Source organism: Anolis carolinensis, unplaced genomic scaffold (assembly GCF_035594765.1).
Source record: "Anolis carolinensis isolate JA03-04 unplaced genomic scaffold, rAnoCar3.1.pri scaffold_15, whole genome shotgun sequence".
Classification (NCBI taxonomy): Eukaryota; Metazoa; Chordata; class Lepidosauria; order Squamata; family Dactyloidae; genus Anolis; species Anolis carolinensis.
The window spans coordinates 2,321,491-2,343,990 of NW_026943826.1; the positions used below are offsets into that span (position 1 = coordinate 2,321,491).

The window sequence follows — 22,500 nt, forward strand, 5'->3', positions numbered from 1 at the left end:
AATGAAGAACCAGCTTTGATTGAAGTCAAAAATCAGAAACTCCTCAAAGCACAGCAGATAAAAAACCAGTACAAGAAAACCGCACTACAAACTAGAGCTGACAGCTGGCACAACAAAACATTGCATGGAAAGTTCCTTGACAAAATTGAAGGAAAAGCTGACAAGGAGAAGACCTGGCTCTGGCTCACGAATGGGACCCTGAAGAAGGAGACAGAAGGCCTGATCCTTGCAGCCCAGGAGCAAGACATCAGGACAAAGGCAATTAATAATAATAATAATAATAATAATAATAATAATAATAATAATAATAGAAGACCTGGCTCTGGCTCACGAATGGGACCCTGAAGAAGGAGACAGAAGGCCTGATCCTTGCAGCCCAGGAGCAAGACATCAGGACAAAGGCAATTAATAATAATAATAATAATAATAATAATAATAATAATAATAATAGAAGACCTGGCTCTGGCTCACGAATGGGACCCTGAAGAAGGAGACAGAAGGCCTGATCCTTGCAGCCCAGGAGCAAGACATCAGGACAAAGGCAATTAATAATAATAATAATAATAATAATAATAATAATAATAATAATAGAAGACCTGGCTCTGGCTCACGAATGGGACCCTGAAGAAGGAGACAGAAGGCCTGATCCTTGCAGCCCAGGAGCAAGACATCAGGACAAAGGCAATTAATAATAATAATAATAATAATAATAATAATAATAATAATAATAATAGAAGACCTGGCTCTGGCTCACGAATGGGACCCTGAAGAAGGAGACAGAAGGCCTGATCCTTGCAGCCCAGGAGCAAGACATCAGGACAAAGGCAATTAATAATAATAATAATAATAATAATAATAGAAGACCTGGCTCTGGCTCACGAATGGGACCCTGAAGAAGGAGACAGAAGGCCTGATCCTTGCAGCCCAGGAGCAAGACATCAGGACAAAGGCCATTAATAATAATAATAATAATAATAATAATAATAATAATAGAAGACCTGGCTCTGGCTCACAAATGGGACCCTGAAGAAGGAGACAGAAGGCCTGATCCTTGCAGCCCAGGAGCAAGACATCAGGACAAATGCAGTTAAGGCCAAGATCAAAAAATCAGCTGATGATCCAAAATGCAGACTCTGCAAGGAAACCGACGAAACCATGGATCATCTCCTCAGCTGCTGTAAGAAAATCGCACAGACGGACTACAAACAGAGGCACAACTATGTGGCCCAAATGATTCATTGGAATGTTTTGTTGTGCCAGCTGTCAGCTCTAGTTTGTAGTGCGGTTTTCTTGTACTGGTTTTTTGTCTGCTGTGCTTTGAGGAGTTTCTGATTTTTGACCAGTCAAAGCAGGTTCTTCACTTTGCTTTACATATTCTGCCAGATTATTATTATTATTATTATTATTATTATTATTATTATTATTATTATTATTATTATATTGTATGACACAGCAAACAAGATAGACATGCTGGATTTCGTATCACAAAATCACAAGTCGAACACTTCCCAAGTGTCTAGGACTGTGTGATGTATTTTCGGATGATGCGTACAGATCCCAGTAAGGTGGCCTTTTGCAGTTGGCAGATCGTATTATTATTAACCCTAATAATAATAATAATAATAATAATAATAATAATAATAATAATTGCCATTATGGCTGTTATTGCTGTATTGCCATATTGTATCATCATCATCATCATCATCATCATCATCATCATCATCATCATCCAGGTCTAATGATCTCGAGTTCCAGGAAAGATGGGTTTTGGTTAAACATCAGAAGCGACTTCTTGATTAGTTAGAGGCTACAATCGCACTGGTTTTTTAGGCTGCTGCATCATGCTGCTGCCTCACATTTATCTTGACCCGGACCCTATGACCCTCCAAAGTTGTGCAAAAAAGACCCAAGGAGCATTTTCAGAAACAAAACTGTCCTGCCTGTCCAATAAATCTATACAACAATATCCTCAACTCTAGGATTCATTTCGCCGGCTTTTTCCAACCCGTCCCTTTCTCCCTCCTCGGGTTTTTCATTACAGTTTAACATAGTTTAAGGCTCGGCGGTGTGGAGCCGTGCGCCGAAAAAACCAATCGCGTAATCGTTGATATGCGTTTTAATCTCGGCGTTCGGCGCCGGCGGAATGAGAGCAAGCGAGTGGCCCGAGAATACCAAGCAGGTGGGGAAAGCGAGGGAGGGGAAAAGCCATTTGGAGCTCAGCTGGGGACCGGAGCGTGTTCGCGGGTGGAGAGTTCTTCAGGGCTGCCTTCGGAGGAGCAAACACCTTGGAAATCTGGCTGCCCGCGAAGAAAACTCTGGACCCAAATGTCTGCAGACAAGAGTCTCTTGGGGCCGGAAATAGTTATGCACTGCCTATGTGGGCCTTCAAGATCCCCATGTACCTTCAAGTCTCTTCTTGACTTCTGCTGACCACATGAATCTGCAGGTCTACCTGGGTCTTGAAGGTCTATCTGGGTCTTCAAGGCCTATCTAGACTTGTCTTGAAGGCCTATGGAGGTCTTCGAGATCCATGCACCTTCAAGTCACCTGTTGACTAATAGTAACCCCATAAATCTGAGTCTCGAAAACCTATCTGGATTTTGAAGGTCTATTTGGATCTTCAAGGCCTATCTAGACCTGTCTCGAAGGCCTATGGAGGTCTTCAAAATCCATGTACCTTCAAGTCGACTAATGGTGACCCCATAAATTTGAAGGCCTATCTAAGTCTCAAAAGCCTATCTCGTTCTTGAAGGTCTATGGAGGTCTTTGAGATCCATGTACCTTCTTGTTGACTTCTGTTGACCTCATGAATCTGCAGGTCTATCTGGGTCTTCAAGGTCTACCTGGGTCTTCAAGACCTATCTAGGTCCTGAAGGCGTATGGAGGTCTTCGAGATCCATGTACCTTCAAGTCACCTGTTGACTAATGGTGACTCCATAAATTTGAAGGCCTATCTGAGTCTCAAAAACCTATCTGGGTCTTGAAGGCCTATGGAGGTCTTCAAGATCTATGTAACTTAAAGTCTCTTGTTGACTTATGGTGACCCCATGAACCTCCAGGTCTACCTGGGTCTTGAAGGCCTATCTAGATCTTGAAGGCCTATGGAGGTCTTCAAGATCCATGTACCTTCACCTGTTGACTAATGGTGACCCCATAAATCTGAGTCTCGAAAACCTATCTGGATTTTGAAGGTCTATTTGGGTCTTCAAGGCCTATCTAGACTTGTCTTGAAGGCCTATGGAGGTCTTTGAAATCCATGTATCTTCAAGTCGCCTGTTGACTAATGGTGATCCCATACATTTTCAGGCCTATCTGAGTCTCAAAAGCCTATCTGGGTCTTGAAGGCCTATGGAGGTCTTCAAGATCCATGTACCTTCAAGTCGCCTGTTGACTAATGGTGACCCCATAAATTTTAAGGCCTAAAAGCCTTTCTGGGTCTTGATGGTTTATGGAGGTCTTTGAGATCCATGTACCTTCTTATTGACTTCTGTTGACCCCATGAATCTGCAGTTCTAGCTGGGTCTTGAAAGTCTATCTGGGTCTTCAAGGCCTATCTAGACCTGTCTTGAAGGCCTATGGAGGTCTTCGAAATCCATGTACCTTCAAGTCACCTGTTGACTAATGGTGAGCCCATAAATTTTTAGGCCTATCTGAGTCTCAAAAGCCTATCTGGGTCTTGATGGTCAATGGAGGTCTTTGAGATCCATGTACCTTCTTGTTGACTTCTGTTGACCCCATGAATTTGCAGGTCTACCTGGGTCTTCAAGACCTATCTAGGTCCTGAAGGCGTATGGAGGTCTTTGAGATCCATGTACCTTCAAGTCACCTGTTGACTAATGGTGACTCCATAAATTTGAAGGCCTATCCGAGTATTGAAAGCCTCTCTGTGTCTTGAAGTTCTATGGAGGTTTTTGAGATCCATGTACCTTCAAGTCTCTTGTTGACTTCTGTTGACCCTATGAACCTGCAGATGTACCTAAGTCGTGAATGTCTATCTGGGTCTTCAAGGCCTATCTAGACTTGTCTTGAAGGCCTATGGAGGTCTTCAAGATCCATGTACCTTCAAGTCGCCTGTTGACTAATGGTGACCCCATAAATTTGAAGGCCTATCTAAGTCTCAAAAGCCTATCTGGGTCTTGAAGGTCTATGGAAGTCTTTGAGATCCATGTATCTTCTTGTTGACTTCTGTTGACCCCATGAATCTCCAGGTCTACCTGGGTCTTCAAGGTCTACCTGGGTCCTGGAGACATATGGAGGTCTTCGAGATCCATGTACCTTCAAGTTGCCTGTTGACTAATGGTGACCCCATAAATTTTCAGGCCTATCTGAGTCTCAAAAGCCTATCTGGGTCTTGAAGGTCTATGGAGGTCTTTGAGATCCATGTACCTTCTTGTTGACTTCTGTTGACCCCATGAATCTGCAATTCTATCTGGGTCTTGAAAGTCTATCTGGGTCTTCAAGGCCTATCTAGATCTTGAAGGTCTATGGAGGGCTTCAAGATCCATGTACCTTCAAGTTGCCTGTTGACTAATTGTGACCCCATAAATCTGAGTCTCGAAAACCTATCTGGATTTTGAAGGTCTATTTGGGTCTTCAAGGCCTATCTAGACCTGTCTTGAAGGCCTATGGAGGTCTTTGAAATCCATGTACCTTCAAGTCGCCTTTTGACTAATGGTGAGCCAATAAATTTTCAGGCCTATCTGAGTCTAAAAGCCTATCAGGGTCTTGAAGGTCTATGGAGGTCTTCGAGATCCATGTACTTTCTTGTCATTTATGGTGAACCCCATGAACCTGCAGGTCTACCTGGGTCTTGAAGGTCTATCTGGATCTTGTAGGCTACTGGAAGGTCTATGTGGGTCTTGAAGGCCTACCTGGATTGCCTATCTTGGTCTTGAGGGCCTACCTGGAAGGTCTGTGTGAGTACTGCAGGCCTATCTGGGTTTTGAAGGCCTATGGAGGTCTTCAAGATCCATGTACCTTCAAGTTGTCCATTGACTAATGGTGAACTCATAAAGTTCTATCTAGGCCTATCTGGGTCTTGAAGGCCTATCTAGGTCTTGAAGTTCTATCTGGGTCTTGAAGGTCTTCCTGGGTCTTGAAGGCCTATGGAGGTCTTCGAGATCCATGTACCTTCAAGTCACTTGCTGACTAATGGTGATCCCATAAATTTAAAGGCCTTTCTGGGTCTTGAAGGTTTATCTGGGGTTTGAAGGTGTAGGTGGGTTTCAAGGATCTATATGTGTCTCAGTCTTTCTGGATCTCGAAGGTCTACCTGAGTCTTAAAGGCTTATCTGGATCTTGAAGGCCTATGGAGGTCCATGGAGTCAAGTTCCATGTACCTTCAAGTCACCTGTTGACTAATGGTGACTCTATAAATTTGAATGTCTATTTAGTTCTCAAAAGTCTACCTTAGTCTTGAAGGTCTACCTGGGTCTTAAAGGTCTACCTGAGTTTTGAACGTTTACCTGAGTCTTGAAGGTCTATCTTGGTCTCCAAGATCTATCTGTCTTGAAGGCCTATAGAGGTCTTCAAGATTCATGAACCTTCAAGTCACCTGTTGATTAATGGTGACCCCATGAATTCGAAGACCTGTTTGGAGCCTTTAGGTTCATGGAGGTCTTCAAGATCCATGTATTTTCAAGTCACCTGTTGATTAATTGTGACCCCATGAATCTGAAGACCTGTTTGGAGCCTGTAGGTTCATGGAGGTCTTCAAGATCCATGTATTTTCAAGTCACCTGTTGATTAATGGTGACCCCATGAATCTGAAGACCTGTTTGGAGCCTGTAGGTTCATGGAGGTCATATGGACTAAGATACTTCTTTTTGACTGCCTCTCCCAGAGTCCTTCAACTATGGAATGATGATCCTCAAAGGTCCTTTTCCCCATGTTTTGGACATTTGGGGAAAGGAACCAAGAACAAACTTCTTGTGTCTACATGCCTCCATGTTGCCTATCGACTTGTCTTGTTGACCCCATGAATTTTCTTGCTTAAGAAAGGCGGTTTTGCCCGTTCCTTCGTCTGAAGTAAGGCCAAAGAACTCGAAAAACTACTGCACGGAGCCATGCCAACCACATTCAGCCCACAGCATAGATGCACCCATGGCTTCTAGGGAAAGTTTCGGCTATTTATGGGGATCCGCAGAACTCTTCTCCAACGCTCTAGTGCCATTAAAAAGGGAAAAAAGAGTCTTAAGAAAGGACTTGGAGGGTGAGACCGAACCCCTTGGCGTGGCTCCCCTTCCCAGGGAAGAAAGGGAAGGAGGAGAGAATGGAAGTGACAGAAAGAAGAATTGGGGCGAGGAGTGAAAAGAAAGATACCCCTGCGCTCCGGGGCCCTTCATCAGCCCTGTCCCCGTCCGCATTGTTTTCACCTTCGACACAAAGCAGCAGGGAGTCCCTTTTGGGGCTGATCTCTTTAGAAGGGCCTGGACAGGCACCTTAGGGGGCCTTCGGAGGCTGAATGGGGCGCTGACAGGCCGGAGGGAGATCGGGATGGAGGGGCGGCTTGAATATTAAGAGCTTTTGGGGGGAAGACCCTCGGGAGGATGGGGAGGGAAGGGAAGGGGGTCGGGGCCTCCGCACAAAAGTGGAGGAACGGCGGAGACGGGTCTCCACATTCCTTCCAATGGGATCAATTCCAGGATTCCCAGGTTCCCATCCTCAGGGTTCGTCTACATGACGGAATGGATGCACTTTGGCACCGCTTTAACTGCTATGGATTCCTTGGCCTCGTAGCTTGGCTTTGACATTCCCTCAAAGAACAATGTTGTCTTCTCCAAAGATTGGGGAGATGGTTTCCTCAACAGCTGTATTCTCATTGTCCATGAGATCCAACAAGGCAGTGGTTGGGCAAGAGGTTGGGTGGGAGATGATGCTATGGAATCCTGGGAGTTGTAGCTTGGAGAAGAGATTGTGTGGGAGATGAGGCTATGGGATCCTGGGAGTTATAGTTTGTCCTTGATACTCCTTCAAGGGCAACATCACCTTCTCCAAAGATTGGGGAGATGGTTTCCTCAACAGCTGTATTCTCATTGGCCATGGGATACAACAAGGCAGTGGTTGGGCAAATGATTGGGTGGGAGATAATGCTATGGGATCCTGGGAGTTATAGTTTGGCTTTGACGCTCCCTCAAAGCACAATGTTGCCTTCTCCAAAGATTGGGGAGATGGTTTCCTCAACAGCTGTATTCTCATTTTTCATGAGATCCAACAAGGCAGTGGTTGGGCAAGAGATTGGGTGGGAGATGATGCTATGGGATTCTGGGAGTTGTAGCTTGGCTTTGATGCTCCCTCAAAGCACAATGTTGCCTTCTCCAAAGATTGGGGAGATGGTTTCCTCAATAGCCCTATTAGGATCAATGGCCTTCTTGTTGGCCATGGGATCCAACAAGGCAATGGTTGGGCAAGGGATTGGGTGGAAGATGAGGCTATGGGATCCTGGGAGTTATAGTTTGTCCTTGATGCTCCTTCAAGGGCAACATCACCTTCTCCAAAGATTGGGGAGATGGTTTCTTCAGTAGCTGAATTAGGATCAATGGCCTTCTCGTTGGCCATGGGATCCAAGAAGGCAATGGTTGGGCAAGAGATTGGGTGGGAAATGATGCTATGGAATCCTGAGAGTTGTAGCTTGGAGATGAGATTGTGTGGGAGATGAGGCTATGGCATCCTGGGAGTTATAGTTTGGTTTTGATGCTCCCTCAAAGGGTAACATCACCTTCTCCAAAGATTGGGGAGATGGTTTCCTCAACAGCTGTATTCTCATTGTCCATGGGATCCAACAAGGCAGTGGTTGGGCAAGAGATTGGGTGGGAGATGATGCTATGGGATCCTGGGAGTTGTAGCTTGGAGATGAGATTGTGGGGGAGATGAGGCTATGGGATCCTGGGAGTTATAGTTTGGCTTTGATGCTCCCTCAAAGGGTAACATCACCTCCTCCAAAGATTGGGGAGATGGTTTCCTCAATAGCCCTATTAGGATCAATGGCCTTCTTGTTGGCCATGGGATCCAACAAGGCAATGGTTGGGCAAGGGATTGGGTGGAAGATGATGTTATGGGATCCTGGGAGTTATAGTTTGTCCTTGATGCTCCTTCAAGGGTAACATCACCTTCTCTAAAGATTGGGGAGATAGTTTCCTCAACAGCTGCATTACGATCAACGGCCTTCTCGTTGGCCATGGGATCTAACAAAGCAACAGTTGGGCAACAGATTGAGTGAGAGATGATGCTATGGAATCCTGGGAGTTGTAGCTTGGGGATGAGATTGTGTGGGATATGAGGCTATGGGATCCTGGGAGTTATAGTTTGGCTTTAATGCTCCCTCAAAGGGTAACATCACCTTCTCCAAAGATTGGGGAGATGGTTTCCTCAACAGCTGTATTCTCATTGTCCATGGGATCCAACAAGGCGGTTGGGCAAGAGATTGGGTGGGAGATGGTGCTATGGAATCCTTCAACGGTCTTCTCATGGGTCATGGGATCCAACAAGGCAATGGTTGGGCAACAAATTGGGCAGGAGATGATGCTATGGGATCCTGGGAGTTATAGCTTGGCTTTGATGCTCCCTCAAAGGGTATCTTCTCCAACGCTCTAGTGCCATTAAAAAGATTGGGGAGATGGTTTCCTCAATAAGCCCTATTAGGATCAACGGCCTTCTCGTTGGCCATGGTATCCAACAAGGCAACAGTTGGGCAAGAGGTTGGGTGGGAGATGATGCTATGGAATCATGGGAGTTGTAGCTTGGAGATGAGATTGTGTGGGGGATGAGGCTATGGGATCCTGGGAGTTATAGTTTGGCCTTGATGCTCCTTCAAGGGCAACATCTCCGCCAAAGATTGGGGAGATGGTTTCTTCAGTAGCTGAAGAAACCATCAATGGCCTTCTCGTTGGTCATGGGATCCAACAAGGCAACAGTTGGGCAAGAGATTGGGTGGGAGATGATGCTATGGAATCCCGGGAGTTGTAGTTTGGCTTAGACACTCTATCAAAGGATGGTGTCATCAGCACCAAAGATTTGGGAGATGGTTTCCATAATAGCTGCATTCGAATGAATGGCTTTCTGGTTGGGATCCAACAAGTCAATGGTTGGAAGGCAACGATTGGCCAAGAGATTGGGTGGGTGTTGACTTCCAAGGTCCAAGATCTAGGGCAGTGGTTCTCAACCAGATGTTTTTGGCCTTCAACTCCCAGAAATCCCAACAGCTGGTCTACTGGTTGGGATTTCTGGGAGTTGTAGGCCAAAAACATCTGGGGAACCCAGGATGAGAACCTAATCTATGATGAGATGGTTTACAAGTGTATAGTTGTGTGGCCCATCCTTTCGAAAGGTCTTATGGGAAGACGCAAACTCATCATCTGCATAGACAATGGATGATACCGGATCACAGGAATCCTGGACCAATTGGATTGGGGTTTGGTGGCATCAGGAGGTCCATCTTGACCTTCTGGCAGATCCTTCCTTTCGCCATCAAGGTTTTCCAAGGGATATTTTTGCCTCATGCTTTCAAGTTTTGTGCATCTGGGGCACCATCTCCATTACTATGCCGAAGAGCCGGCGTTGTCCGTAGTCACCTCCTAGGTCATGTGGCCATAGGAGCGCCGGAGCAGTACCTATTGATCTACTCACATTTGCATGTTTTCGAACTGCTAGGTTGGCAGAAGCTGGGGCTAACAGCGGGAGCTCACCCCGCTCCCCGGATTCGAACCGCCAACCTTTCGGTCAGCAAGTTCAGCAGCTCAAGACTTTATATAGATAATTAAATAAATATACTGGATGGATGGATATGATAGATAGATAGATCAAAGGGTAAATATATTGAATAGATCGGTAGGTAGATAGATATATTGGATGGATGGATGGATGGATGGATGGATGGATGGATGGATGGATGGATGGATGGAGAGATGATTTATTGGATGGGTGGATGGATGGATGGATGGAGAGATGATTTATTGGATGGATGGATGGATGGATGGAGGAATAGATTTATTGGATGAAGGGATGGAGGATGGAGGAATAGATTAGATAGATAGACAGACATATTGATTGAATAGATAGATAGATAGATAGATAGATAGATAGATAGATATTGATAGATATTGGATGGATGGATGGATGGATGGAGGAATAGATTTATTGGATGAAGGGATGGAGGATGGAGGAATAGATTAGATAGATAGACAGACATATTGATTGAATAGATAGATAGATAGATAGATAGATAGATATTGATAGATATTGGATGGATGGATGGATGGATGGATATTAGATAGATAGATAGATAGATAGATAGATAGATAGATAGGCATACAGACAGACGTATACATTGGATGAATAGATCATTGGATGAATAGATATGATATTGGATGGATGGAGAGATAGATTAAATAGATAGATGGACAGACATATTGATTGAATAGACAGATGGAAGGTATATTGGATGGATGGATGGATGGATGGATAGATATGATATTGGATGGATGGAGGGATAGATTAGATAGATAGACAGATAGATAGGCATACAGACAGATATATTAGATAAATAGATAGATGGGATATTGGATGGAGAGATAGATTAAATAGATAGACAGACAGACATACTGATTTAATAGATAGATGGAAGGTATATTGGATGGATGGATGGATAGATATGATATTGGATGGATGGAGGGATAGATATAGATAGATAGATAGATAGATAGATAGATAGATAGATAGGCATTTAGACAGATATATTGGATGAATAGATAGATAGATGGGATATTGGGTGAATGGAGAGATAAAGTCACAACAACATCTGTTATAGAACTCCAATATGCTGATGATAACGTAGTGCCAATCTCTCTGCAAGGCCAGGAATACAGCTTAATGGTGTAATGTTAGAAAATGTTGAGCATTTCCACTCCCTTGGCAGCCACCTCTCCAGAAAGGCCAACGTTGACACTGAAATACAACACCGCCTGAGCTCTGCAAGTGCAGCAATCTTCCGAATGAATGCTCTTCCAGCAAAACGCACCAGCCAATCCCTCTGCAAGGCCAGGAATATGTCAGAAAATGTTGACTATTTCCACTCCCTTGGCAGCCACCTCTCCACAAAAGTCAACATTGACACTGAAATACAACACCACCTGAGCTTTGCGAGTGCAGCATTCTTCCGAATGAATGCTCTTCCAGCAAAAGGCACCAGCCAATCCCTCTGCAAGGCCAGGAATATGTCAGAAAATGTTGACTATTTCTGCTCTCTTGGCAGCCACCTCTCCACAAAAGTCAACGTTGACACTGAAATACAACACCGCCTGAGCTCTGCAAGTGCAGCAATCTTCCGAATGAATGCTCTTCTAGCAAAAGGCACCAGCCAATCCCTCTGCAAGGCCAGGAATATGTCAGAAAAAGTTGACTATTTCTGCTCTCTTGGCAGCCACCTCTCCACAAAAGTCAACATTGACACTGAAACACAACACTGCCTGAGCTCTGCGAGTGCAGCATTTCTACAAATGAAGTATTTGAGGATCGGGACATCCGTAGGGAGACCAAGGTGCTTGTTTATAAAGCTATTCCCCTCCCAACCCTGTTCTACGCCTGCAAAATATGTACAGTCTACAGACTCAACTTCTGGAACGATTCCATCAGGGTTGCCTCTGAAAAATCCTGCAAATCTCTAGGGAAGACAGGCCAATTCTCTCACACCAGAAGCGACTTGCAGTATGTTCTTGAGTCCCTTTCATTCAACACTGTAGATGCAACGAGTTGCAGAGGGATTCCTGCTGTTTTGCTCATTATGGATCGATCTGTTTCGGGGTCTCGGCCGACGGAGGGCGGCAAAAGAGAAAGAAAAAAACCCTCTCCGCCTGGACAAATTTCTGATTCGCAACACTCTGGGAGCGGGTTTATGGGCATTGTGCGAGTGCAAATTTAGAAATAATGCCGAGCCGCGATGGCAGGGCGAGGCCGACGAGGAGCAGAAAACGAGAAATTTTCTGCCCGTAACGAGCGTGGTCTAATGACGGTTCGGGAGGCAGCCAACCGTGGTTAGTAAACGCGGCTAAATGATTGCCGCGGAACCGGCCAAGCGACTTATTTCTTAATTAGTGCTACATATTAAGCCGCGGCGAGCGGACAAAAGGAAAGAAGGGTTTGGGTCCAGGCACAGCCCAAGATCACATTGGCTTTTTGCGTTGCCGCATCACACAACCGGTCCATTCAGGATCATGTGGGCAAATCGTGGCCCGCGGTCCATTTGTGGCCCTTCGGGTTGTTTCGTATGGCCTTTGGAGTAAAGGATTTTAGGGGTTTCCGGATATGTTTCAATCATGTTTGGAAGACAGACTAAAGTTTTATTTATGTATTAATTAAAATTATTAATAAAGAATAATAATTATTATTAGTAGTAGTTTATTATTATATGAATTATTATTATTATTATTATTATTATTATTATTATTATTATTATTATTATTATTATTATATGAGGAAGTGAATGGAAGTGATGCCTTGCTCACTTCCTATTTTGGAAAAGGACTTTCCTGGGTCCTGGAAGGCAATAAATTAATTAAAAATTAGTAAATAAAACTATTTTAATAAACTGTTTATTTATTATTTGTCTTCCAGGAACCAGGAAAATTGTTTTTTTTCCCTACTATCACTATCACTCTCTCTTTATCTACTTATCTACCTCTCTACTTAGTTACCTCTATCGCTCTATCACTCTCTCTATCGCTCTATCTATCTATCTATCTATCTACTTAGCTACTAAAATACTCATCACTTTCCAAGGAGTGACCTTGCAGCTTCAAAGCCTGGCTGCTTCATATCCATTGTTGGCCAATTTGAAAGCATATCTATATATATAACAATGTAATGTGCATAATTAGGACCGAGTTAACAACAAAACCACTGGGCCAAATTGCACCAAATTTGGCCACAATACTCATCAGTTTCCAAGGAGTGACCTTGCAGCTTCAAAGCCTGGCTGCTTCATATCTAGCGGACTCCATTGTTGGCCAACTTGAATACCACTGAATAGCCTTGCAGTTTCAAAGCCTGGCTGTTTCATACCCAGGGGACTCCATTGTTGGCCAACTTGAATACTATTGAATAGCCTTGCAGCTTCAAAGCCTGGCTGCTTCATACATAGGGGACTCCATTGTTGGCCAATTTGATTACCATTGAATAGCCTCATAGCTTCAAAGCCTGGCTGCTTCATACCTAGGGGAATCCATTGTTGGCCAACTTCAATACTATATATATATATATATATATATATATATATATATATATATATATAAAAATGTAATGTGCATAATTAGGACTGAGTTAACAACAAAACCACTGGGTCAAATCACACCAAATTTGGCCACAATACTCATCACTTTCCAAGGAGTGACCTTGCAGCTTCAAAGCCTGGCTGCTTCATACCTAGGGGACTCCTCTGTTGGGCAATTTGAATAGCCTTGCAGCTTCAAAGCCTGACTGCTTCACACCTTATTATTGCAAATAAGCTCCCATTCGAGGTAGGTTGCAGAAACAAATAATTTAAAAAATATTTTAAAAAATATATTTAAAAACATTTTTTTGGGGGGGAAAATTAATGAAACATTAAGAGACAATTAGAGAATGGGCCAACAATGGTTCGAATTACATTGCAGGTTGCGCTGTGAGACAATGTCTCAGAATGCGTATCAAAAAAGCGAGAATAATCCGAAATAATTCCGATATACGATTCAAAACGATTTTTTGGACATGTCTAATATATATATAAAATCTCATGTGTACATAGAGACCCAATTGTTCGGGGACCAACAAAGGCCCTCTTTCCTCTGGTGTCCCCCCCGTCCCCCCCATTTTATGGAAATCCCTTCCTTCCACGGGGCCTGGCGTGGCTCCAGCCCTTTCGGAGCTGGGAGGACCTTTGTTGCCTCCATCAGGTTCGGGTTACGGGGCAGGGACGGAAAATCATAAACAACTGGCCGGCATTTCCATATCTAAAGCATTTCCAACGCCCCGGATCCCCTTCTTTTCCACGCACTGGAAGGTACATCGCTTTAAGTGGAGCCGGATGGGCAGAAAAGGGACCGGCGGCTTCGGGTTGGCAAAATCTCACAAACTTGCATTCAGTAGATTAAATAGACTTGGCACTGCTTCACCTCGGGGCATTGCCGTCTATTGGGTTCGGAGCCCGTTCTGGTCCAGGTTTCGCATTTGGTCGGCCGATGCAACAAAGTCTCCTTGACTTATATTGCAAAATGCCCCAACACAACAAGGATACAGAGTGATGGGATTTAGAGTGATGGCAATACAATGCACTGATATAGGATGGGTTCGGAGCCCATTCCGATCCACATTTCACATTTCGTCAGCCAATGCATCAAATTCTAATATTGCAAAATGCCTCAGTACAACAAGGATACAGAGTGATAGGCTATAGAGTGATGGGATCTAGAGTGATGGCAATACAATGCAATGCACTGATATAAGATGGGTTCGGAGCCCATTCCGATCCAGGTTTAACATTTCTTTAGCCGATTCATCAAATACTAATATTGCAAAATACCTCAATGCAACAAGGATATAGAGTGATGGGATATAGAGTGATGGGATCTAGAGTGATGGCAATACAATGCACTGATATAGGATGGGTTCGGAGTCCATTCCAATCCAGGTTTCACATTTCGTCAGCCGATGCATCAAATACTAATATTGCAAAATACCTCAATGCAACAAGGATATAGAGTATGGGATCTAGAGTGATGGGATCTAGAGTGATGGGATATAGAGTGATGGGATCTAGAGTGATGGCAATACAATGCAATGCACTGATATAGGATGGGTTCGGAGCCCATTCCGATCCACATTTCACATTTCGTCAGCCAATGCATCAAATTCTAATATTGCAAAATGCCTCAGTACAACAAGGATACAGAGTGATAGGCTATAGAGTGATGGGATCTAGAGTGATGGAATATAGAGTGATGGCAATACAATGCAATGCACTGATATAAGATGGGTTCGGAGCCCATTCCGATCCAGGTTTAACATTTCTTTAGCCGATTCATCAAATACAAATATTGCAAAATACCTCAATGCAACAAGGATACAGAGTGATGGGATATAGAGTGATGGCAATACAATGCAATGCAGTGATATAGGATGGGTTCGGAGGGATATAGAGTGATGGGATCTAGAGTGATGGGATCTAGAGTGATGGCAATACAATGCAATGCACTGATATAGGATGGGTTCGGAGGGATATAGAGTGATGGGATATAGAGTGATGGGATCTAGAGTGATGGGATCTAGAGTGATGGGATCTAGAGTGATGGCAATACAATGCAATGCACTGATATAGGATGGGTTCGGAGGGATATAGAGTGATGGGATATAGAGTGATGGGATATAGAGTGATGGGATCTAGAGTGATGGGATCTAGAGTGATGGCAATACAATGCAATGCACTGATATAGGATGGGTTCGGAGGGATATAGAGTGATGGGATATAGAGTGATGGGATCTAGAGTGATGGGATCTAGAGTGATGGCAATACAATGCAATGCACTGATATAAGATGGGTTCGGAGGGATATAGAGTGATGGGATATAGAGTGATGGGATCTAGAGTGATGGGATCTAGAGTGATGGGATCTAGAGTGATGGCAATACAGTGCAATGCACTGATATAGGATGGGTTTGGAGCCCATTCCGATCCACGTTTCACATTTCGTCAGCTGATGCATCAAATACTAATATTGCAAAATACCTCAATGCAACAAGGATACAGAGTGATGGGATATAGAGTGATGGCAATACAATGCAATGCAGTGATATAGGATGGGTTCGGAGGGATATAGAGTGATGGGATCTAGAGTGATGGGATCTAGAGTGATGGCAATACAATGCAATGCACTGATATAGGATGGGTTCGGAGGGATATAGAGTGATGGGATATAGAGTGATGGGATCTAGAGTGATGGGATCTAGAGTGATGGGATCTAGAGTGATGGCAATACAATGCAATGCACTGATATAGGATGGGTTCGGAGGGATATAGAGTGATGGGATATAGAGTGATGGGATATAGAGTGATGGGATCTAGAGTGATGGGATCTAGAGTGATGGCAATACAATGCAATGCACTGATATAGGATGGGTTCGGAGGGATATAGAGTGATGGGATATAGAGTGATGGGATCTAGAGTGATGGGATCTAGAGTGATGGCAATACAATGCAATGCACTGATATAAGATGGGTTCGGAGGGATATAGAGTGATGGGATATAGAGTGATGGGATCTAGAGTGATGGGATCTAGAGTGATGGGATCTAGAGTGATGGCAATACAGTGCAATGCACTGATATAGGATGGGTTTGGAGCCCATTCCGATCCACGTTTCACATTTCGTCAGCTGATGCATCAAATACTAATATTGCAAAATACCTCAATGCAACAAGGATACAGAGCGATGGGATATAGAGTGATGGCAATACAATACAATGCAGTGATATAGGATGGGTTCGGAGGGATATAGAGTGATGGGATATAGAGTGATGGGATATAGAGTGATGGCAATACAATGCAATGCACTGATATAGGATGGGTTCGGAGGGATATAGGGTGATGGGATCTAGAGTGATGGGATCTAGAGTGATGGGATATAGAGTGATGGGATCTAGAGTGATGGGATCTAGAGTGATGGCAATACAATGCAATGCACTGATATAGGATGGGTTCGGAGGGATATAGAGTGATGGGATATAGAGTGATGGGATATAGAGTGATGGGATCTAGAGTGATGGGATCTAGAGTGATGGCAATACAATGCAATGGACTGATATAGGATGGGTTCGGAGGGATATAGAGTGATGGGATATAGAGTGATGGCAATACAATGCAATGCACTGATATAGGATGGGTTCAGAGGGATCTAGAGTGATGGGACCTAGAGTGATGGGATATAGAGTGATGGCATATAGAGTGATGGGATATAGAGTGATGGCAATACAATGCAATGCACTGATATAGGATGGGTTCAGAGGGATATAGAGTGATGGGATATAGAGTGATGGGATATAGAGTGATGGGATCTAGAGTGATGGCAATACAATGCAATGCACTGATATAGGATGGATTCGGAGCCCATTCCGATCCACATTTCACATTTCGTCAGCCGATGCATCAAATACTAATATTGAAAAATCCCTCAATGCAACAAGGATATAGAGTGATGGGATCTATAGTGATGGCAATACAATGCACTGATATAGGATGGGTTCGGAGTCTATTCCAATCCAGGTTTCACATTTCGTCGGCCGATGCATCAAATACTAATATTGCAAAATACCTCAATGCAACAAGGATATAGAGTGATGGGATCTAGAGTGATGGGATATAGAGTGATGGGATATAGAGTGATGGCAATACAATCCAGTGCACTGATATAGACTTGTCTTGAAAATAGTCCATTGAAAGGGATCTATGGATCTTATTAAGCCACAAGTTGAACATGAGCCGAGAGTGTAATGCAGCGGCAAAAAAGGCCAATGCGATTCTAGGCTGAAACAATAGGAAGATGGTGTCTATTGACCCATTGATGCTATACTGACTTTGCCAGAAAATGCCATCGATTCAATGGTTCTGATCTCATTGGGACCCAGAATGGTAACAGGTCTGAGCTTGGGAGGTCTTTAAGACTATATTATTATTATTATTATTATTATTATTATTATTATTATTATTATTATTATTATTATTATTATGGTCAGACTAGATGTCCTTTAAAGGACCCCTTTGCATATAGTCCAATGAATGCCATTGATTCAATGATTCTGCTTTCGTTGAAACCCATAATAGGAATAGGTCTTAGCTTGGGAGGCCTTTAAGACAATATAATCATCATCATCATCATCATCATGATATAATCTTAAAGGCCTCCCAAGGTCATAAAGGTCAGACTATATGTCCTTTGAAGGACCCCTTGGCACATAGTCCAATGAATGCCATTGAGTTCTCCCCTCATTGGGACACATAATAGGAATAGGTCTTAGCTTGGGAGGCCTTTAAGACTGTATTATTATTATTATTATTATTATTATTATTATTATTATTATTATTATTATGGTCAGACTAGTCCAATGAATGCCATTGAGTCAACGATTCTGCTCTCACTGGGTTCCAGAATAGGAACACGTCTTGGTTTGGAAGACCTTTAAGACATTATTATTATTATTATTATTATTATTATTATTATTATTATTATTATTATTATTGTCAGACTAGATGTCCTTTGAAGGGTCCCTTTGCACATAGTCCAATGAATGCCATTGATTCAATGGTTCTGCTTTCATTGGGACCCATAATAGGAATAGGTCTTGGCTTGGGAGGCCTTTAAGACTATATTTATTATTATTATTATTATTATTATTATTATTATTATTATTATTATTATTATTATGGTCAGACTAGATGTCCTTTAAAGGGCCCCTTTGCACATAGTCCAATGAATGCCATTGAGTCAATGGCCCAGAATGAGAATAGGTAAAAGCCTAGGATGCCTTTAAGACTGTATTATTATTATTATTATTATTATTATTATTAGTATTAGTATTAGTATTATTAGTATTATTAAGGTCAGACTAGATGTCCTTTAAAAGGCCCCTTTGCACATAGTCCAATGAATGCCATTGAGTCAATGGCCCAGAATGAGAATAGGTAATAGCCTAGGATGCCTTTAAGACTGTATTATTATTATTATTATTATTATTATTATTATTATTATTATTATTATTATTAAGGTCAAACTAGATGTCCTTTGAAGGACCCCTTTGCATATAGTCCAGTGAATGCCATTGATTCAACGGTTCTGCTCTCATTGGGACCCATAATAGGAACATGTCTTTGTTTGGAAGGCCTTTAAGACATTATTATTATTATTATTATTATTATTATTATTATTATTATTATTATTGTCAGACTAGATGTCCTTTGAAGGGCCCCTTTGCACATAGTCCAATGAATGCCATTGAGTAAATGTTTCTGCTTTCATTGGGACCCATAATAGGAATATGACTTAGCTTGGGAAGCCTTTAAGACTATATTTATTATTATTATTATTATTATTATTATTATTATTATTATTATTATTATTATTATTATTACTGTCAGACTAGATGTCCTTTGAAGGGCCCCTTTGCCCAAGTCCAAAGAAATACATCCCAAAAAAACTTTGAGAGTTCCTTCGCATCCTCGGCTTGCATTCGTAACCTGAAACGCTCCCGGGATAAACGCACAAGACAACAAAACTTTGGCTCAAAAGTTTTGATTGTTATGATGGTTCAAAAAAGGGAAAAGCACCCCCGCCAGAAATGCGACGATGCATCGTTTTGCTTTTTTTCCCTTTTCTTTTTTCCACGTTTGCTTTGATTTCGGGAGCGAACGCTGGGAGACAACTCCGTCCCCAGCTGCGTTTTAATACTTCTCGCAGGAACGAGAAGAGAGAGAAGGAGAAGAAGAAAAGAAGAAGAAGAAGGAATATATATATATATATATATATAAATAGCCCCAGGAAACAAGCGTAGAAATAAATAAATACCACTCCACTCGTCCCTTTTTCCTTCCTTTCTTCTTCCCTGCCTGGCCTTTCAATGAGTCGGCGGAACAAAGGACTCCTCTCGCCCCAAAAATACAATTTGGGATTGATGGGGAGCTGGAGCTGACAGAGGGAGCTCACCTCTGGCTTGGATTCTCTCCCTGGCTTGGATTCGAACTGGCAACCTTCAGGTCAGCAACCCAGCCTTCAAGTCAGCAGTCCTGCCGGCACAAGGATTTAACCTGTTGCGCCACCGAGGGCTCCTTTTTGAGGCTAAAGGCCTTGTAAAACTACGACTCCCAGGGCTACTCTTAATAGGAACTTAATAGGGCGTTCTATCTATCTATTTTTCGTTCAATGTATCCATCTCTCTATCTATTTTCCCTTATTTCCTGTTCGTTCTCATTGCATGAAAAATTCATACAACATTGCTTTTTGGCGATCCATCCATTGATCGTTATTTATTTACATCCATCTATACATCTATCTATCTATCTTCTCATCTCTCTTGTACTTTCTTGTTCTATGAAAAATTCGTACAGAATTGTTTTTGGCCAGAAAGCAAGGGTATATTGGACAAGCAAGTGAATAGGGCCTTCTATCTCCATCTCCATCTCCTCCATCTCCATCTCCAACTCCTCCATCTCCATATCCATCTCCTCCATCTCCATCTCTATCTTCTCCATTTCCATCTCCTCCTCCATCTCAACCTCCATCTCCATCTCCTCCATCTCCATCTCCTCCTCCATCTCCATCTCCTCCATCTCCAACTCCTCCATCTCCATATCCATCTCCTCCATCTCCATCTCTATCTTCTCCATTTCCATCTCCTCCTCCATCTCAACCTCCATCTCCATCTCCTCCATCTCCATCAACTCCTCCATCTCCATCTCCTCCATCTCCAACTCCTCCATCTCCATATCCATCTCCTCCATCTCAATCTCCATCCCCATCTACTCCTCCATCTCCATCTCCTCCATCTCCTCCATCTCCATCCCCATCCCCATCCCCATCCCCATCTACTCCTCCATCTCCATCTCCATCCCCATCCCCATCTACTCCTCCATCTCCTCCATCTCCATCTCCTCCATCTCCATCTCTATCTTCTCCTCCACCTCCATCTCCACCTTCTCTTCCATCTTTCTCCATCTCCATCTCCTCCTCCATCTCCTTCTCCTTCTCCATCTCCTTCATCTCCTTCTCCTTCCCCATCCCCATCTCCTCCTCCATCTCCACCTCCACCTCCATCTCCTCCATCTCCTCCTCCATCTCCTTCTTCTCCTTCTCCATCTCCATCTCCTCCTCCATCTCAACCTCCATCTCCTCCATCTCCATCTCCTCCACCACCTCTATCTCCATCTTCTCTTCCATCTCTTCCTCCATCTCCTTCTCCTTCCCCATTCCCATCTCCTCCTCCATTTCCTCCTCCATCTCCATCTCCTCCTCCATCTCCTTCTTCTCCTTCTCCATCTCCATCTCCTCCTCCATCTCAACCATCTCTTCCATCTCCATCTCTATCTTCTCCTCCACCTCCACCTCCATCTTCTCTTCCATCTCTTCCTCCATCTCCTTCTCCTTCCCCATTCCCATCTCCTCCTCCATTTCCTCCTCCATCTCCATCTCCTCCTCCATCTCCTTCTTCTCCTTCTCCTTCTCCATCTCCATCTCCTCCTCCATCTCAACCATCTCTTCCATCTCCATCTCTATCTTCTCCTCCACCTCCACCTCCATCTTCTCTTCCATCTCTTCCTCCATCTCCATCTCCTCCTCCATCTCCTTCTTCTCCTTCTCCATCTCTATCTTCTCCTCCACCTCCATCTCCATCTTCTCTTCCATCTCTTCCTCCATCTCCTTCTCCTTCCCCATTCCCATCTCCTTCTCCATCTCTATCTTCTCCTCCACCTCCATCTCCATCTCCATCTCCTCTTCCATCTCATAGCAAGGAGGGAACAGGCTTCCTTTCTGATGCCCTGGAGACTAGGACGCAATGGAACAAGGGCTTCAAATGACAGGAGAGGAGATTCCACCTGAACATGAGGAAGAACTTCCTCACTGTGAGAGGGAGTTGTTCAGCAGTGGAACTCCCTGCTCCGGAGTGTGGTGGAGGTTCCTTCTTTGGAGGTTTTCAAACAGAGGCTGGATGGCCATCTGTCGGGGGGCTTTGAATGTGATTTTCCTGCTTTTTTGCAGAATGGGGTTGGACTGGATAGCTCATGAGGTCTCTTCCAACTCTAGGATTCTATGAATCTATCTATCCATCCATCTATTTCTCTATCTTTATTTTTTCCATCCATCTATGCGTTTATCTATCCATCTTCCCTTCTCTCCTGTTCTTTCTCGTTCTACGAAAATTTCACACAGAATTGTTTCTGGCCAGAAAGCAATGGCATATCGGACAAGCAAGTGGATAGGGCGATTATCTTTATTTCTTTCCATCTCTCCATACATCTATCTATCTATCTATCTTTATTTCCATCCATCCATCTATCTATCTACCTATCTATCTTCCCATCTCTTCTCTCCTGTTCTTTCTCGTTGTACAAAAAATTCGCACAAGATTGCTTTTGGGTCAGAAAGCAATGACATATTGGACAAGCAAGAGAACAGGGCAATCTATCTATCTTTATTTCCATCCATCTGTATATTCATCCATCCATCCATCTATCCATCCAAACTTTTCCTGTTCTTTCTCATTCTATGAAAATTTTGCACAGAATTGTTTGTGGCCAGAAAGCAATGGCATATTGGACAAGCAAGTGGATAGGGCCTTCTATCTATCTATCTATCTATCTATCTATCTATCTATCTATCTATCTATCTATCCATCTTTCCATCTATCCATACATCTATCTATCCATCTTTATTTCATCCATCCATCTATCTTCCCTTCTCTTCTCTCCTCTCCTGTTCTTTCTCGTTGGACAA

The 22,500-nt window shown here is 43.2% G+C and overlaps 2 protein-coding genes across 8 annotated transcripts in view; both read right to left on the reverse strand.

Annotated features, from left to right (window-relative positions):
• pax7 (paired box 7) overlaps positions 1–22,500 on the reverse strand; it is a 250,119-nt gene that overhangs the window by 110,913 nt on the left and 116,706 nt on the right. The window lies entirely within an intron of this gene.
• LOC134294507 (uncharacterized) lies at positions 18,418–21,046 on the reverse strand. The gene is made up of 2 exons (XM_062965881.1): positions 20,286–21,046; positions 18,418–20,177 (listed from the first exon to the last, which is right to left on the reverse strand). Exon 1 carries the CDS (start codon positions 21,043–21,045, stop codon positions 20,512–20,514), a length of 534 nt encoding a protein of 177 aa, XP_062821951.1. The 5' UTR covers position 21,046; the 3' UTR covers positions 18,418–20,177; positions 20,286–20,511.

What these genes read in the sequence shown, in the direction of transcription:
- LOC134294507 (XM_062965881.1), bottom strand. Translation starts at nt 21,045, where the DNA reads ATGGAGAAGGAGAAGAAGGAGATGGAGGAGGAGATGGAGATGGAGGAG.